Raw genomic sequence first — 18,521 nt, 5'->3', positions numbered from 1 at the left:
TGAGTGACTTCACTTTCACTTTTCACTTCCCCCTCTAAACATTTTATGACTCTGTGAACTAAGATTCCCCTTCTCAAAGATGAAAAGCGTCTGCTGAACCAGCATCCTAAGGTCTCAGGTAATCACAGACCAATCATGTTAGGGTTCCATCAGCTCAATGCGATATTCATCACCCACTGGATGATGAATGGATGGGTTCAACGCTGTCCTGGATCAAAAGGAAAACATTTATGGATCAAACAAGCCGAAGGTTTTGTAGGGGACAATGGTGACTAAGCTATCAGGCAAGTTCATTCTTTCACTGTAATACATGAAAAGCACTAGCCATTGAAGATAAATTCAATTGATATTTCCAGAAATGATCTTTCTGATACTTTTACTACTTAGGGGAATATGAACAATGTCAGGGAGAATGATCAAATTAGTTCACTGGGTGTACTGTGCACTTTTAAACCAAATTCAATTAGTAGTTTTAGAAAAAGTGGCCAGCCTTCAACAAATATGAAAGCAAGCGTCACTGTGGTGTGAAATCCACATGAGTATGAGGCAAAGCCCTCTGACAGCTCAGAGTGAGGACAGGTGGGCTGGGGAGCCAAGCGTTCGCCCGCCCGCTCCTTCTTGCCTCGGACATCAACTCTGATGCACAAGTGCTGCATATTCTCTTCCTGTTTCCTTCCCTCCCTTTCTGACTTACTAATTATACATCACCCCTTTTCTTCGTAAAACCACAAGATGGACGTTATAAAATCGGTGCACTCCACCCATCCTTTTACTCAGCTGACAGAGTGCAAAGTGAACCCGTGGAAAGGCGCCAGGGCCCTGCTGATGAAGCCACCATGTGAGAGAAACAGGAGGAGACAGACGACGCTCACCCTGCGTCACAGGGCAGGGCAGAGAAGGCGGAAGGCAGTGCCACACACACGGCCAGTCCCAACTTCTTCTTGGTGCCCGTCACTGATTCTAAAAACAAACTAAGCGGAAACCATGGTTTTGTCTAAAATCTAATCTCCTTGTTTTAGAAGACAGGTGGTTTCAGTGAAATACAAAACAAATAAGAAAACTCTAATAGTCTATTCTTGAAGGGGCATTTCTTCAAGATTTTCTTCAAGCTCTTAAACCACTGTTCTGAGGTCTATTTTCCCTATAAAAAGAAAAAAGCAAACCTCCTTTCCAGTCTCAAAAATATTCCTACCAGGTGTGGAGGCAGGACTGTTTACAGAAGCTACCATCACCCAGAGTGACGTCAGCAGCTCAAACCACAAAATCTTTCTCAGCCTGTTCCCTCTGGGTCCACCTGAGAAGGGACAGCTGATCAGGTGCCCATAATGGGGAAAGCACGGGATACAAGGTCACAGTGAGGGCGACACAGGGAGCTGGAGTCACATCCCAGGAGCAATGCCAGGGGTCTCCACTCACATGGCAGCAAGCAGAGCGCTTTAGACCATGTTTGGAGGTGGAATGGACAGCACCATTAAGAAACTGTGCAAAATGAGAGAAAGGGAGGAATCGGGGTTGATTTCTCAACACGCAGTTTGCACACCACGTGGGTGGACATGCTGCTTCCTAGAATGGGAACATCTGGGGGTTCTTCTGTGCCACACCAAGCACAAGGCCCCCTTTAGACATCTCAGTGAGGAGGGAAGAGAAATGAGGCAGTGAGCCATCTAAGCCTGAAGCTTAGAGGGGAGAAAGAAGTCAGTCCTCCTAATTCAAGCATCCTAGAAAGGCTCCTAGAAAAGTCACTGTTAACCCTCAACTGCCAAATACTGAACCCAGATCCCAGGGGAATACAGGGCTAGGTTCCTGTGAGGCCCTGACCCCAGTTCCTTCATGGCCCAATATGTGAGCATGTTTTAGGACACCTCACTGACAATGAACTCCTACCTGAAGGAGGCTCACCGAACACACGTGTTCTCGGTGGGTACATCACAGCTTCTTGCACTTGGAAACACCAGACAGCACTTCAGCACTGTGTGGGGGGCCATTTTAAACAGAGAAATCACCAACAGAGAGATACCAAAAACATCGCACTAAGCAGAGTGGATCCAGGGCCCCTGCTTTCCACCTGAGTACTGAAACGGAAGGCAGAAGGTCCTGGAAGCCTGCGGTCCCAAACATTCAAAAGATCCGACTAGGGGTTAGAAAGAGAAAGAAACCTGACCTACTTTACAAATTTGCAACCTGTTCCCCAATGCCTGGCATCAGGGGGATGCCTTCTCTTCACAAAGCCTGGTGGTTTGATCTCCAGTTTCCTCTTCCTTTCTCTATTTCCAGCAGTTCAGAACATGGCAGGAAAAGAAGAGACTGTTATTCATTGCTCGCTCGCTCTCTCTCTCACTGGAAAGGAAAGAGCTTTATCATTCGCATTTCATAAACTTCCACAGAAATCACCTTTGAAACGTATCTAATTGGAGGAGAACATCATCAGTTGGGCTTCCCTGGTGGCTCAGAGGTTAAAGCATCTGCCTCCAATGCAGGAGACCAGGGTTCGATCCCTGGGTTGGGAAGATCCCCTGGAGAAGGAAATAGTAACCCACTCCAGTATTCTTGCCTGCAGAATCCCATGGACAGAGAAGCCTGGTAGGCTACAGTCTGAGACACGACTGAGTGACTTCACCTTCACCTTATCATCAATTAACTGGCTTGGGATTATCAGGACAAATAATGTTGTCAGTGGTTAAGACAATGACTGACTGATAACGATGCAAAAGCATATCAGTGAGTTTGTTAACACCAACCAAGTAAATGGAGGTAATGTCCCAAATGTCTTATCACAAAGTGATGGTACACATTGAATCCTATATTGAAAATGTAAAATGTCTAGTTAAACACAAAACTAAAGGATATTCTGTAGAGTACAAAGCTTCTTGTTTAGTAAGAGACAGTCCGGCCAAAAAAGTCACATATGATCCTGGTTGGGAAACAAGACATCCAAGAGATACATCAAGAAAAAGAGTACACGCAGGGGTTACCCAGTCTCCCCAAAGTTTCCTCCTCCTTCCAGAAGCCTCCAGGCATGAACCTGAGGGACTGGGTGATGAGTCACCAGGAGCATGAGGACATGGGGACCAAGCCTCTCATCCCAACCCACAGGCTGACAGACTGCAAACAAAAGCTCAGAGCACTGCTGGCAGCCCTTGTTTCTCACCTGGGGTTTACACAATGACTCGAGGGAATCCTACACAGCACAACCATTAAAGTAAGCAGTACTAATAATCAGGACAGAAAACAGTACGTAATAAGGTACTAAGTGGACTAAACCACCAGCTCACCATGTTGCAATTATGAAAGGACCAATTTCCCAACTCTAAGTTAAATTACTTATAACTCCCACCATCTAACTCATCTGGGGACATAACTCACTGATTCTTTAGAATAATCTTTAATTAATACCTTAATTCCAAAGTAGAAAACTTTCTTCCTGGTAGTTCAAATGCCAAAACCCCTAAACAACAGAATTGTTCTAAAAAGATTTTACAGAATAATTCCTTTAAAAATAAATATTAACCCCCACTCCCCTCTTTTTAAAAGATTTGCACTTTGAGTGGCAGTGGCACAAGCAATTCAGTGGGTGGCAAAGGCCTGACTGGTGACTTGAGAGGGCGCCCATCCTCTGGCTGCACTGGAAAAGGAATAAAGTGACCATCAAAGGCGTGTCCACGTTGTATTTGTCTCACAAACATCATGGACAAAAGCCACTAGCTACCAGGAAGCAGCTTACCTAGATACACAGAGCAACTCTGCAAAGCACGCACAAGATAAAGAGTCCCTTCCTGAGGGCTGCCCCGCCCCCACTCTGCCTCCGCTGTGCTCTCAGGTGCATTTGCCCACCTCCAAGAATTTATACCTAGAAATTGTTGTGTGAAGCCTTCTCTTCCAATTTTAAGGAAGCACAGAATTGTGTACAAGAACAGGAAAAAATACTTTCATTTACTTTGTGATTGCTTCAAGTTTTATTGTCACTGTTTTTTCTAGGAAAATCCAGTATTTTTTGATTGATGCAAAATGATAACATATTAAAACATACTTTAACTGATTTGCATATTATACTTACATTAAATAAAAGCTGTTCTGAGACATTTTAAACTAGTTACATACTATTTATACATACCATTCCTTACATATAATACCATTTTACATATAATAAAACATTTTTTAGGAGAAAAGTAAAACCCGACCATACAACCCAGCCATTCCATCCATGGATATTAATCTAACAGAAATGAAACATGTCCACACAATGACTTTTCACGACGGCTCACGGCAGCTTTGTTCACAATGGCCTCAAACCAGAAACAAGGCACACGATCAGGCCAGGTGACCGGATAAATACAGACAGGGGAACACCACTCAGCAGTAAAGAGGAAAGACGGACATCCCAGCGATGACCTCGGTCGCTTCACGCTGAGGGAGGGCCACAGTAGAGAATGCATTGTATGACTTCATTTATACAAAACTCTGGGGGACGTAAACTAACCTGTAGGGACACAAAGACCCAGGCTGCCTAGGGTGGAGGGGGGGGTGGGCTGCAGATGAACTTGAAAACCTTTTTAGAGAAATGTTCTGTATCTTGACTGTGATGGCAGTTTCAACGGTGTATAAATCTGCCAAATATATCTCATCAGACTGTACTTCAAATGGATACAGTTTACTGTATGTAAATTATACCTCGATAGTTTTTTAAAAAACTACAGTAACGGGTAACCAGAAAAGTTTTTAGCAAAAAGATAAAAGGAAATGAATGTGTTTATTATCACTAAGTAAGATGTTTCAACATCACCTTTGGTATCCTAGCATCTGTGGCGGCCCTACCAAGCCCTCCAGTGTGTGCTGATGACAGCCATCACTTCTCTCTCCAGGCTCCCGCTGTGTGTCGCCCCCTGACTGATGTACATAGAGCATCTCACTGGACCTTTCACGATGACCTGCAAGGCAGGTGAGACTGAGTCTTTACCCCAAGTCTGTGCCCCTGAGAGAAGACAAGATAATTTGCCCAAGCCACAAGGTGGCCTTGGGCCAAAGGGTAAAAATTAAGGCTGACAGATGAAAGATCCATGACAATGCATTTGCTCTTTTTCTTTTTTTTGGCCATGCCATGCGGCTTGTGGGATCTTAGTTCCCCAATCAGGGATCAAACCCAGACCCTTGACAGTGAAGGCACAGAGCCCTAACCACTGGACTGCCAGGGAATTCCCAGTCAGTGCACTTTGGAAAGAGTAGTAAGAGATAAAATTATCAAGCCAAGTTTAAGCTTCTTTCCACCAGAAAGTCCCTAAACAGGCACTGTTCTCCCTATCCTCACATAAAAGGATTCTAAAACCTATCTGTTCAGGATTAAATCGTGCTTTGTGTAGACTCACTTTCAAAAGTCTTTAACACAATTTGTGGATGCAGATGTCTTATAAAAAGGCCTTGTCAGTTGCAAGGGGACACATGAGTGCTGAAAAGTCAGAAACACAAAGTTCAACTGCTGACCTGTGTCCAATAAACACAGGGTGGGAAGCAGATGAGTTCTCACCCTTACTTAACTCTTAAGAAACCTTTATCTGAACTCCACATACAGTTGGATGAAACATACACTATCCAGATAAACCAGCTCCTTTTCTTGCTTAAAGGTCAAAGTTCTCCTTCCATCTAGAATGCCAGGTCCCTGAGATTTCACGTCTAAATCCCAAGACTCATAGAGTGCCCAGCTTCTAGTTTGTCCTCAATAAATATCTGTTGACTAAATTAACAAGAAATGACCTGGGAAAGAAGCTGCTATAAATCCCATTCTGATTTATATGAACACTAGGCCGAGGTCTTAGAATAAAGCTACCCTACTAACACTGAGAAGAGACAGAAAATATTTAAAAATTACATTAAAAAATAATTCAATGTTTAGAAGGATAAATTAACAAATATCATCATATACTAGTATGAAATGTAAATGTGACAGAACTTTCTGGAAAATCACTTGGCAGTACATATCAAGAGACTAAAAAATAGTTTTTAGTCACTGACCTAGTGATTTCACTTACAAAAGTCTAGCCTAAGGAAACAATTAGAAATGTTGGCAAAGCTTTACGAACAATGATGTTACAGGGTTAACTTGTTACAGAACAGAGAGGAAACTTCTAAATGACCAACAAGAAAGGACAAGTAATCAAATCATGGTGCAATCATATTATACAGTTTGGGGCAGAGTCAGGCCACCATGGGGCCTGAGCATCCTTGCACATACTCTGTCACAGCTGGTTGGCCAAGGAGGCCAAGTGTGACCAGGTGGCTCCCAGGGGAGGGCTGGCCTGTCTGCTGCGGAAGGTGCTAAGCCCTCAGCACCTGGTTCCTCAGCTGCAGACTAACCCAATTCGAGCGTGGCCATCATCTGGGCTTATCCTGTCACCCCATGGACCTTGGTCGGGGAAGCAGCACGTCCAGCCTGGGTTCCGGTTTCCGCTGGGCTCCACGTGACAAACTGTCTGACCCAGTGAGGCCTGCTCCCTGCCTCCAGCCCCCACGGAGCCGTGGGGAGACAGCCAGCTGCCAGCACCCCCTCTGAAGTCTTGTTTCTCCTGCCGTCCCTGTGAGGATGGGGTCCTTCCTCGGCAGATGACATCAAAAAACTCATCCATATATACATTTTAAGGGCAGAGAAAAATGTTCATTTTTCTTTAAAAAGCTACAAAACATTTTACCGAACGACTAGAACTAATTTTTAAACTTTTTGTTGTTATCATTGTTGTAAATAAAATCCACATATTAATCCCCGAGCTTCAGTTGATCTAGTAATTTCAAATTTCTCCTTATCAAATTTTATACTTCACTTTTTTCCCAGCTGTTTTATGTAACTTACTTTCACATGCATTGTCTTATTTGACCTTGCAACAACTCTGCAGGGCAGGTAGAAAAGACACCATTGTCTACATTTTCAGGGGACTTGGTGATGCCAAGTGACCTGCCCAAGATCAAAGGGCCCTTAGAGACAGTACCAGACCCAGAAGCCAGGCTCCATGCCCAGTGCTCTTTCTACCAAGCCACCTGCTCAGCACTATATGACCCGGCTGCTGAACTGTGATCAATGGAATGGATGCCCTCCTCCTCCTCTCTGCTAATCCACTTCCCTTCAAGGTGGGAACTTTTCTGGACAGCTGCTCTGTCTTCTATTTCACTGCTTTCCGCTCTTTTATATTTTCCTTCTGCTTGCTTTGATTTCATTTTCTCTTTTTTGCTAGTCTCTTAAGGTGGAAGCTGAGGTTTAAGCTTATTTTTTAAATCCTACATTTTCCAAGAAGGACTTAAGGTTGGTGGACATGTAGAAATATACGTTAAAAAAAAAAAAAAAGACTGAAAGGAAACTACACCAAAATGTTTGTGTTGATGGGTCCACAGGAGTTCATTACACTCTTCCATCCACTTCTGCGTGTGTTTTAAAATTTTCCACGTTAACTTTTCAAAGCTTGTCCAAGTGCTACAGTAAGAAGGACATTACAATTACAGCCAGCCTATCCACCAACGCCTGAGGAGAGGCTGAGAGCCACTTGGAAGCTGCTCTGGCAGGTGACTGGGCCTCAGCCCTTCTGCAGGCCTCACATGCCTGGCAATCCACGTCCCGAGAGAGAGAAGGGAAGGCTCTTTTCAGGTCACTTCCTCTGCTGTACAGATCAGGACTCCAGGATGGCGCCTGGCCAGCAGCTGCCCAGCAACTGAGCAACACACAGGGAAGGTATCTTTCTAAAAGGAGCAAAAACTAAAACCATACAGACACTTGAGGAAGCTGAAGCGGGGAGGCAGATGAACTTGGTAGCTATTATAAAGGAGTAAAAATAAAACCCAAGCTTGGTTATTTTTTGCTTCTTTGATCCGTGGAGCCTTTTCTTATGGACCTCTGCTTGAAAGCTCAAAACCCTCTGAGGGGAATTCTGAATGGCCTAAAGCAAAACCACATCAATTAGATGGTTACAGTTGGAAAAAAAATACATTTAACACTCAGTCAACCCTTCCTATAATCCTGGACACAAATCCCCACACCATCACTTCAAACAAACACATGCAATGAAGAGAACCATCTCTAACCCAAGACAGGAGCAAGCAACATGACCCCAAAGAGAGCAGCACAAGCTTCCCAAGAACTGGTCTTCTACATCTGGGCTCCTGAATTCAGGTGCTTTGAAAATACATGTGTGCACGTGTGTGTGTGTCTGTACTCATTCACTCATCCCTGGATCCTACCCTGGAGGATCCTGGTTCACAAGCCATGGCTAGAGCAGGGCCCCAGAGTAAACTGCTTTTTGAAATGACCCATGAGATTCTGTAGATAAGCCAGGTATGGGAAGCACTATTCTACCCGCTGTTTACTAGATTCCCAGTTTCAGGTGGGCAGGTCAACAAGCAACTCTTTAAGCTTCAGTCTGACCCCTGCAGGAGCGCCAAGTACACATTCTTCCTCTCGTGGTCTCTGATATGGGAGATCCCCTGACCTTTGCAACCAAGGGGTTCTGAGGTTCTTATTTTCTCCAAGCTGCACACCTCCAAGAGCAATTCAGTCTCACAAGGGCTGTTTTCTTCACTTCTGCTGCACAGGCAGGAATCGGGGATGATGTGCAACATATCTTTGTGTGGAAATCAACTGACCTTGGAGGTAACACAGAGAACTAAAATCACGCAAACTTCCTAGAGTCTCATCAGTTCAGTTCAGTCACTCAGTCGTGTCTGACTCTTTGTGACCCCATGAATCGCAGCAAGCCAGGCCTCCCTGTCCATCACCAACTCCCGGAGTTTACCCAAACTCATGTCCATCGAGTCAGTGATGCCAGCCAGCCACCTCATCCTCTGTTGTCCCCTTCTCCTCCTGCCTCCAATCCCTCCCAGCATCAGGGTCTTTCCAGTGACTCAACTTTTCTCATGAGGTGGCCAAAGTATTGGAGTTTCAGCTTCAGCATCAGTCCTTCCAATGAACACCCAGGACTGATCTCATTTAGGATGGACTGGTTGGATGTCCTTGAAGTCCAAGGGACTCTCAAGAGTCTTCTCCAACCTCATAGAACCCTTTAAAAGTCAAAAGTGACTTTTAACTATAGGCTTTTCTCTATCATCACATTTTACTAGAACAATAAGTTGCTGTGCTGTGCTGAGTCGCTCAGCCGTGTCTGACTCTTTGTGACCTCATGGACTGTAGTCCGCCAAGCTCCTCTGTCCAAGGGGATTCTCCAGGCAAGAATACTGGAGTGGATTGCCATGCCCTCCTCCAGGGGATCTACCCAATCCAGGGATCAAACCCAGGTCTCCCACACTGTAGGTAGATTCTTTACCATCTGAGCTACCAGGTAAGTTCAAAAATACTGGAGTGGGTAGCCTATCCCTTCTTCAGGGGAACTTTCGGACCCAGGAATTGAACTGGGGTCTCCTGCATCACAGGTGGATTCTTTACCAGCTGAGCTACCCAGGAAGTCCATAAAGATATGTTACTTCTATAATTTTTTAAAGTAGAAATTGAAATTCCTCTTTTTAAAAAGTTGTACATATACATATTTATGTTTGAGAAAATGAAAGATAAACAAGATCCAAAAACGGAAAGAACAGTAGTATTTAGCCAAAAATTCAGTTCCATAGGAGATTAAACCAAATGAGCCTTTAACATCAATTTGTGAAAGAGTGTCACACCTCGCCTGCTTCCTCTGCACAAGATGCCCATCATGCGACATGAAGAACAAAAGCAGGTGTCTGGAAAAATAATCACCAATGTCATGTCAAGATCTTCTACAACAAGGAACTCCTTTTTCCTAACAAGCTCCTTGTTCAGGGATGTTTTCATTACCTGAAACCAAAAAAAGAAAAAAATTCTCTTTGCTACCAAATTAAGTATCAACACAAAAACATTCAAGAATAGGCAGCAACAACCGAAGACATTCTCTGTTCTAGCAATCTGATGACAAACAGGGCTGCTAAGGAGCACAAACAGGTCACCCAGGTCAGAGTTTGCTGCTGCTCTGTACGTGTGCTACCTCTGAAAGAGGAAGGCTCTTCCAGGACGAGAAATGCTTAAAGCAATTAGAAAAAGTCCGACAACACTGTAGTCCTTTCTATCCATATGGAACATCTCCTCAAGAAGAAAGAGGTCCCGCCTCACAAGAAACAGCCAAGGAATAAAATAGCTAGGGTGATCTGTTCTGCAGAACAGACCCCAAATCTGTGGATCTGGTAAATTCCATGGTGAAGGGGAATTAACATTGCAGATGGAATTAAGGTTGCTAATCAGCTGACCTACTGAAGACAGTAGGGAAAACCACTAGACCATTCAGGTATCAGATCAGTCGCGCAGTCGTGTCCGACTCTTTGCGACCCCATGAATCGCAGCACGCCAGGCCTCCCTGTCCATCACCAACTCCAGGAGTTCACTCAGACTCATGTCCATCAAGTCAGTGATGCCATCCAGCCATCTCATCCTCTGTCATCCCCTTCTCCTCCTGCCCACAATCCCTCCCAGCATCAGAGTCTTTTCCAATGAGTCAACTCTTCGCATGAGGTGGCCAAAGTACTGGAGTTTCAGCTTTAGCATCATTCCTTCCAAAGAAATCCCAGGGCTGATCTCCTTCAGAATGGACTGGTTGGATCTCCTTGCAGTTCAAGGGACTCTCCAACACCACAGTTCAAAAGCATCAATTCTTCGGCGCTCAGCCTTCTTCACAGTCCAAGTGACCTAAATCAAATACCTTATGATTATACAGTGGAAGTGAGAAATAGATTTAAGGGCCTAGATCTGACAGATAGAGTGCCTGATGAACTATGGACGGAGGTTTGTGACACTGTACGGGAGACAGAGATCAAGACCATCCCCAAGAAAAAGAAATGCAAAAAAGCAAAATGGCTGTCTGGGGAGGCCTTACAAATAGCTGTGAAAAGAAGAGAAGCGAAAAGCAAAGGAGAAAAGGAAAGATATAAGCATCTGAATGCAGAGTTCCAAAGAATAGCAAGGAGAGAAAAGAAAGCCTTCCTCAGCGATCAATGCAAAGAAATAGAGGAAAACAACAGAATGGGAAAGAGTAGAGATCTCTTGAAGAAAATTCGAGATACCATGGGAACATTTCATGCAAAGATGGGCTCGATAAAGGACAGAAATGGTATGGACCTAACAGAAGCAGAAGATATTAAGAAGAGATGGCAAGAATACACAGAAGAACTGTACAAAAAAGATCTTCACGACCAAAATAATCATGATGGTATGATCACTCACCTAGAGCCAGACATCCTGGAATGTGAAGTCAAGTGGGCCTTAGAAAGCATCACTACGAACAAAGCTAGTGGAGGTGATGCAATTCCAGTTGAGCTATTTCAAATCCTGAAAGATGATGCTGTGAAAGTGCTGCACTCAATCTGCCAGCAAATTTGGAAAACTCAGCAGTGGCCACAGGACTGGAAAAGGTCAGTTTTCATTCCAATCCCAAAGAAAGGCAATGCCAAAGAATGCTCAAACTACCGCACAATTGCACTCATCTCACATGCTAGTAAAGTAATGCTCAAAATTCTCCAAGCCAGGCTTCAGCAATATGTGAACAGTGAACTTCCAGATGTTCAAGCTGGTTTTAGAAAAGGCAGAGGAACCAGAGATCAAATTGCCAACATCCACTGGACCATCGAAAAAGCAAGAGAGTTCCAGAAAAACATCTATTTCTGCTTCACTGACTATGCCAAAGCCTTTGACTGTGTGGATCACAATAAACTGTGGAAAATTCTGAAAGAGATAGGAATACCAGACCACCTGACCTGCCTCTTGAGAAATTTGTATGCAGGTCAGGAAGCAACAGTTAGAACTGGACATGGAAAAACAGACTGGTTCCAAATAGGAAAAGGAGTACGTCAAGGCTGTATATTGTCACCCTGCTTATTTAACTTATATGCAGAGTACATCATGAGAAATGCTGGGCTGGAGGAAGCACAAGCTGGAATCAAGATTGCCGGGAGAAATATCAATAACCTCAGATATGCAGATGACACCACCCTTATGGCAGAAAGTGAAGAGGAACTAAAAAGTCTCTTGATGAAAGTGAAAGAGGAGAGTGAAAAGGTTGACTTAAAGCTCAACATTCAGAAAACAAAGATCATGGCATCTGGTCCCATCACTCCATGGGAAATAGATGGGGAAACAGTGGAAACAGTGTCAGACTTATTTTTTGGGGCTCCAAAATCACTGCAGATGGTGACTGCAGCCATGAAATTAAAAGACGCTTACTCCTTGGAAGGAAAGTTATGACCAACCTAGATAGCATATTCAAAAGCAGAGACATTACTTTGCCAACAAAGGTCCGTCTAGTCAAGGTTATGGTTTTTCCAGTGGTCATGTATGGATGTGAGAGTTGAACTGTGAAGAAAGCTAAGCGCCGAGGAATTGATGCTTTTGAACTGAAGACTCTTGAGAGTCCCTTGGACTGCAAGGAGATCCAACCAGTCCATCCTAAAAGAGATCAGCCCTGTGTGTTCTTTGGAAGGAATGATGCTAAAGCTGAAACTCCAGTACTTTAGCCACCTCATGGGAAGGGTTGACTCATTGGAAAAGACTCTGATGCTGGGAGGGATTAGGGGCAGGAGGAGAAGGGGACGACAGAGGATGAGATGGCTGGATGGTATCACCAACTCGATGGACGTGAGTTTGAGTGAACTCCGGGAGTTGGTGATGGACAGGGAGGCCTGGCGTGCTGCGATTCATGGGGTCGCAAAGAGTCGGACACGACTGAGCGACTGAACTGAACTGAATCAGCTGACCTAGGGATGGAGAGATTATCCTGGATTATCTGGGTAGGCACAATATGATCACAAGACTGCTCGGAAGTGGAATTGGCGGGGGGAGGGAATGAGGAAGTGGGGCAGAGTCAGCATCAGAGGGATGAGATGTGAGAAAGCCTTGATCAGTCATTGCTGGTTTTGAGGATGTAGTAAGAGGAATAAAAGAGAACAAAATGAATGAAAAAGATGTAACAGGGCCACGAGCCAAGGGATGCAGATAGCTTCTACAGGGTGCAAAAGGCAAGGACATGGATTCTCCCCTGGAGCCTCCAGAAGAAACAAAGCTGACACCCTGACTTTAGCCCTGAGACCCATTCCAGACTGTGACCCCCAGGACAACAAAACAAATTAGCATGGTTTTAAGCTACTCAATTCATGATACTCTGTTACAATAGCCATAAAAAACTAATACAGTGAAGCCACTTCTTTTGTCTACCATGCAGACAGCATGTCCAGAAAAGATCCAAGTCAAAGCAGCATCCTACTAACATGTCCAGTTGTCTTCCTGATTTTTTAAATCACACACAAAAAAACAATTACCAATTTGTAATCCCTGTCAGTTAAACCACTAACTACTAATGGCTGAGTGGGTAAAGAACCTGCCTGCAAAGCAGGAGACACAGGAGATGCGGGTTTGACCCCTGGGTCAGTAAGATCCCCTGGAAAAGGCAATAGCAACCCACTTCAGTATTCTTGCCTGGAAAATCCCATGGTTAGAGGAGCCTGGCAGGCTACAGTGCCAAAGGTCACGAAGAGTCGGACATGACTGAGTGACTAAGTACTCTGTGCACACCAATCCTTGTCAAGATGCATACATTTGTCAAATACCTTAATACTTCCTAACTCACACCAGAAATCACCTTACTATAGGTGATAGTAGCCCTCTTAAAGAATTTTCTTGCCACACTCATCTTTCAAAAATAGAATAATCATATGCTTTGTCCACATATCCCTTTTTTAAGATTTGTACTGAAATCTCTGAATGCCTAGAAACCGTACTCATAACCCTCCCAGCAAGCCAGCGGTGAGAAACTCCCTACCTGGTTATCACCACAACCAGCTGTAGCAGGAACCAAGCCCCCAGATAAACCACAAAACACAGAAGAATCAAACGGGACAGTGCACGTGTGAGGTAAGAGGGCTAAATTCTAATTTCAACATCTTCCAAGTTGACAGGAACAATCCTGGTCCCCTACATTGGGAATGCAGTCTCAGCCACTGGACCACTAGGAAGTCCCCCTGAAACACAGTCCTTGTGCAGGCACCTCCACGGCTGGGCTGAGAGCAGTCAAATGACCAAAACTTCTTCACAAATGCCACCATAAATCAGCATGCTCGCTTAGGAATCTAAGCCCCAAAGTCTTTTTCAGCCCGCAGAGCTAAGTCTTGCATCAGAACCCTCGGTGATCCCTCCAGGGGACGGTCTAACAGACAGCCCCTGACAGGAGGCACACCGATGAAGCTAGGGTGGTGAGATGGATGCTGGAAGAATGGCAACACTGCCCTTCTCGTGAAGAAACACGGTGCCTCCACCGTGGTCTCCTGTTTCACTGCTGAGTTTCCTCTCTCAGCACCTTCTTCTACTTCATCGTAAATGGTGAGAGGTGAAGAGCCACACCAGAGGGCCCTGGAAGTGGTGGGCAGGCCAGCTTCAGGACAGATCTGTAGGAGGCAGGACTCCTGTATTAACCTTCACCTGGTTACCTGGCCTTCCTACATAAACCACAAGACGGGTCTGGCTCCAGGGAATCCTCAAAGGCCAGGACGGCCATTCCTGTCACCACACCAGCCCCCATTCACCAAAGGCCCCAGGAGAGGCCAGCACAACTGAGCAGCCTAAGAAAGAGAGGGCTTACTATACAATCCAACAAACCCCTCAAATCTCAACCCTAACAGGAGCGACAGGGTCTTTCAATATTAATCTGTTTAATAACCTGTAACATAGGTTTTAATCAAAAAAGTAAACGAAATGTATCAAGACATGGAATCATGGAATTGGAACTCTTAATTCCAAGAGAAAGTTCAGAAAAGGTATGTAAAAGTACAAGTATGTAAAAGTAAAGACAGGGGTGTGAAATAGTAGGAAATATAAATAAGCAGGCTATTTGGAGCAATGTGGATGGGCCCAGAGACTAACATACTAAGTGAAGTCAGTTAGACAAAGACAAGATCATAATTATCACTTATATGTGGAACTTAAAAAGTAAAACAAGTAAACTTATTTACAAAACAGAAATTCTCACAGAAAACAAACATATGGTTACCAAAGGGGAAGGGGGCACAGGGATAAATCAGGCATTTGGGATTAATATATACACACTACTGTATATAAAACAGATGACCAATAAGGACCTACTGTACAGCACAGGGAACTATATTCAATATCTTATAATAATCTATAATGGAAAAGAAGGTGAAAAAGAATATACATACAAATGTATGTATAACTTAACTGTGCTGGAGGTGCTGGAGAAGACTCTTGAGAGTCCCTTGGACTGCAAGGAGATCAAGCCAGTCAATCCTAAAGGAAATCAACCCTGAATATTCATTGGAAGGACTGATGCAGAAGCTGAAACTCCAATACTCTGGCCACCTGATGCAAAGAGCTGACTCACTGGAAAAGACCTTGATGCTGGGAAAGACCAAGGGCAGGAGGAGAAGAGGGCGACATAGGATGAGGTGTTTGGATGGCATCACCAACTCAATCCACATGAGCCTGAGTAAATTCTGGGAGATAGGAAAGGACAGGGAAGCCTGGTATGCTGCAGTCCACAGCGTAGCAAAGAGGTGAACATGTCTTAGAGACTGAACAACAACAATAACTGAAATCACTCTGCTGTATACTGAAACTAACACATTGTAAATCAACTATACTTCAACTAAAAAAAAAAAAAAAGAACAAGCAGGCTGTGCAGCAGAAGTGGTGAGCACAGGGGCTCTGAAGTCTGAGAAACCTGCTTCCAATACCAGCTGTACAGCTCATCAGTCAGGTCACCTATTATAAATAAATCTTTCAACCTCTACCTCCTCACCTGTTAAGTGGGCGTGGCCACTGTACCTCCCACCCAGGATTAATGTGAGGATTAAGGAAGAACATACGAAAAATGTTCAGTAGTGAACTTAGCGCACAGCACAGTTACCTGCTGGAGGTACAGGGGTAATACGTAGTCTGTGATGTTCCCACCTCATTTGATCCCAAGGTTAGGTGTTTTACTCAAAAGTATCTCTCACCCAAAACACACTGAAGACTGGAACCCTCCAGGCTCATATAGCATTTATTATGTCTCCATCAGAGCATCTGTCATATATCCATATATTCTGACTGAAATTTTTCAACTCATCAACTACCCTGCACTTTGAGTTTCTTGAAAACAGGGCCCATCTTTTAAAATTCTTCACAGCCTTGGCATCAAGCAAATGCGTAACACAAAGAAGATAATGAAAAATGGGATGGATAGATGGATGAATGGTTGGAAGACTATTTAGAAGGCAAGAAAGACAAAGGAATCAAACATTTTTTTCAAGCCTCAGTAACTGAAGTGATAAGAAAATGGGGATAAAAATAGAAAGAAAAAAAAAAGTCTGGATGAGAGAGTAAGACAGGAGAGAGGCAGAAGGCTGTGTTCTGACGTTGAATTCGAGATGATGACAGGATACCCACAGGGAAACATCGAGTAGGCAGCCGGAAATGCAAGAATGTAGCTAAAAATCAAAACATTCTCAATTTCAATTACTAGGGCTGTTGGAAACAGTATTTCAGGGAAGCAGAGATCATAACAGAAAGTAATTTAAGTTTAAAAGGTTGCAAAAACACATGCAGTCCTGCAGCTGCTGTGTTTAAAAGCCTCAACAGACAAAATGAAATGTGAGTCCCATCGTACGTGGTGTTCACAGCACACAGTCTATGAATACCTTAATCCAAGGCTGGTTCAGAGTAATTTTCAAAAAAAGAGTCTGCAAACAGTCTTAAGTCTCCCCAAATTAAAAACAAGTCTCTCCATTCTGCACTGCCTTCTAGCTGCTGCCCCCTCTCTCTAGTTTCCTATAAAGAGCCATCTATACACATAATACAACTGCACAGTCCCGTCTCCTTTCTGGGCCACCTTCTCTGCCCAGCCCTTCAACGGGGACATGTCCAAGACGATGTCCCTGGACTGCTTCTCAGCACGCCACATGACCCCCTCCCTGCTTCCCCTCCCACTGAGTGCCGGTTCCAGACCAGGGAATGGTCTGTACAGATCTCAGGACTCCACTCAGTGTGTCCTCACCTGAGCTCGTGTTCAACTCTACACACTCAGTCTACACACGCTGTATGCAACTGCTCTCCCCAGACTCATTCGGCTTCCTTACCTTCCTTGGATGCTATCTCTCCCAAACTCTGGCAACCACATCTTATTGATTTCAGGTCCTCACTCAGTCCTGTGGTTGTTCACCCCTTCCCCCCACCCCTACTGCCTTAACTCAGGCCCCATCCTCTCCCCCACCTGGACGCCTGCAACAGCTCCCAGGACTCCGGCTGCACCGCACCACAGGGGATCTCTATGAAATGCAAAATAATCACCTGGACACAGCCTAGCCTCACCCCCTCTATGGAAGATCCCTGTGGCACAGACAGGAAAGTCCTGGGTTCTACGCAGGAGGCCATCCAAGCACACAGAGCCACTGGCAGCTTCCCAAAGGGGCCAGATTCTCCAGCCACACTGGTTCATCCTTGGCCTGAAATGGATGTCTTTGCCATATTGCCTAGTTGGCACCAACTCATCTTTCAAAGTCCAGCCCAAATGCCAGCTCCTGCACGAACTGTCTTCTGCCCCATCCAGTTCGACCCCAGCTCCAAGCAGAACTGCTCTCCTTTCTGTGCCTACGTTTTCCTGCACACTTGCCACACCCACTCTGACACTCCCCTTCACAGCCTCCTTCTACATCTGTCTCTTCCTGCTCAGCTCCAAGCATCTGTGATAGCAAGGGCTGTACGATGTGGTCGCGAGTGCCTGCTGACTGAGTAAGCCTTTACAAATTGCTCACAGAGCCCAAACCAGTTTCAGGACTACTGGAAGGGGAAGTCTTTCTAATAGCATTAAACCTATTCCATCATTTATATCCAACTTTAATAATTACAATGTAGACTGCAACAATGTCAGATTAAGACATGTTTTTGAAAGAGAAATCTTTTTTTTTTTTGGTCTCGCAGCTTGTGGAAGCTTAGTTTCCCAACTAGGGATGGAACCTGGGCCCTGGACAGTGAGAGCTCAGAACCGTCAGGGAATTCCCACTGAATCCTTCCTGAAGACTTTAAAAAAAAAAGAGAGAGAGAGAGATGGAAGACACAGAAAGCACCCGGCTAAGGAAGGGAACATCCTGACCCTTGCTAAAGGAGCCAGGCCTCACAGGAAGCAGCTCTCAACCCTCTCACCACCACAGCAGCAGAAAGACACAGGCTCGCGCCATCATGGATAATGAAGAGTAGCAAAAATCCCCTACAGCCTTCACCCTATATTACGTGTTTGGTGTTTTTTTTTGTCCATGCAAAGAGAGAAGCAAAACACCACCACCAGCAGTTTCAGAGGATGTGGGATTCAATACTTAAAACATTTCTAAATAATTTTCCACCTCCTCCAGGCCTCTTATTGCAACTGAAACTGAGCAACAATAATTAGACAGTTGAGAGGCTGCGTGGCAGTGGAGCAGAGGGACAGGCTCGGGCAAAGCGCTTTTCTTTCGGAGCCCCCGGCCCACGACTTAGTCTTGGAGGGCGAGCAGGA

General features: G+C 44.7%; 1 protein-coding gene across 2 annotated transcripts in view; it reads right to left on the bottom strand.

Annotated features, from left to right (window-relative positions):
• The window catches only part of CYTH1 (cytohesin 1), a 79,717-nt gene that overhangs the window by 56,085 nt on the left and 5,111 nt on the right, over nucleotides 1-18,521 (bottom strand). The window contains exon 2 of one of the 2 annotated variants that reach the window (XM_061389855.1): nucleotides 9,643-9,796. The exons of the other annotated variant lie outside the window; for it this stretch is intronic. Within the exon in view, the coding sequence (XP_061245839.1) occupies nucleotides 9,643-9,793 (151 nt within the window). The 5' untranslated portion in view covers nucleotides 9,794-9,796. The remainder of the gene's footprint in view (nucleotides 1-9,642; nucleotides 9,797-18,521) is intronic. 2 annotated transcript variants of the gene reach the window in all.

The sequence above is a fragment of the Bos javanicus genome, chromosome 19, assembly GCF_032452875.1.
Source record: "Bos javanicus breed banteng chromosome 19, ARS-OSU_banteng_1.0, whole genome shotgun sequence".
Lineage (NCBI taxonomy): Eukaryota > Metazoa > Chordata > Mammalia > Artiodactyla > Bovidae > Bos > Bos javanicus.
The sequence above is the reverse complement of the archived record's forward strand: the minus strand, read 5'-3'. Positions and strand labels throughout refer to the sequence as shown.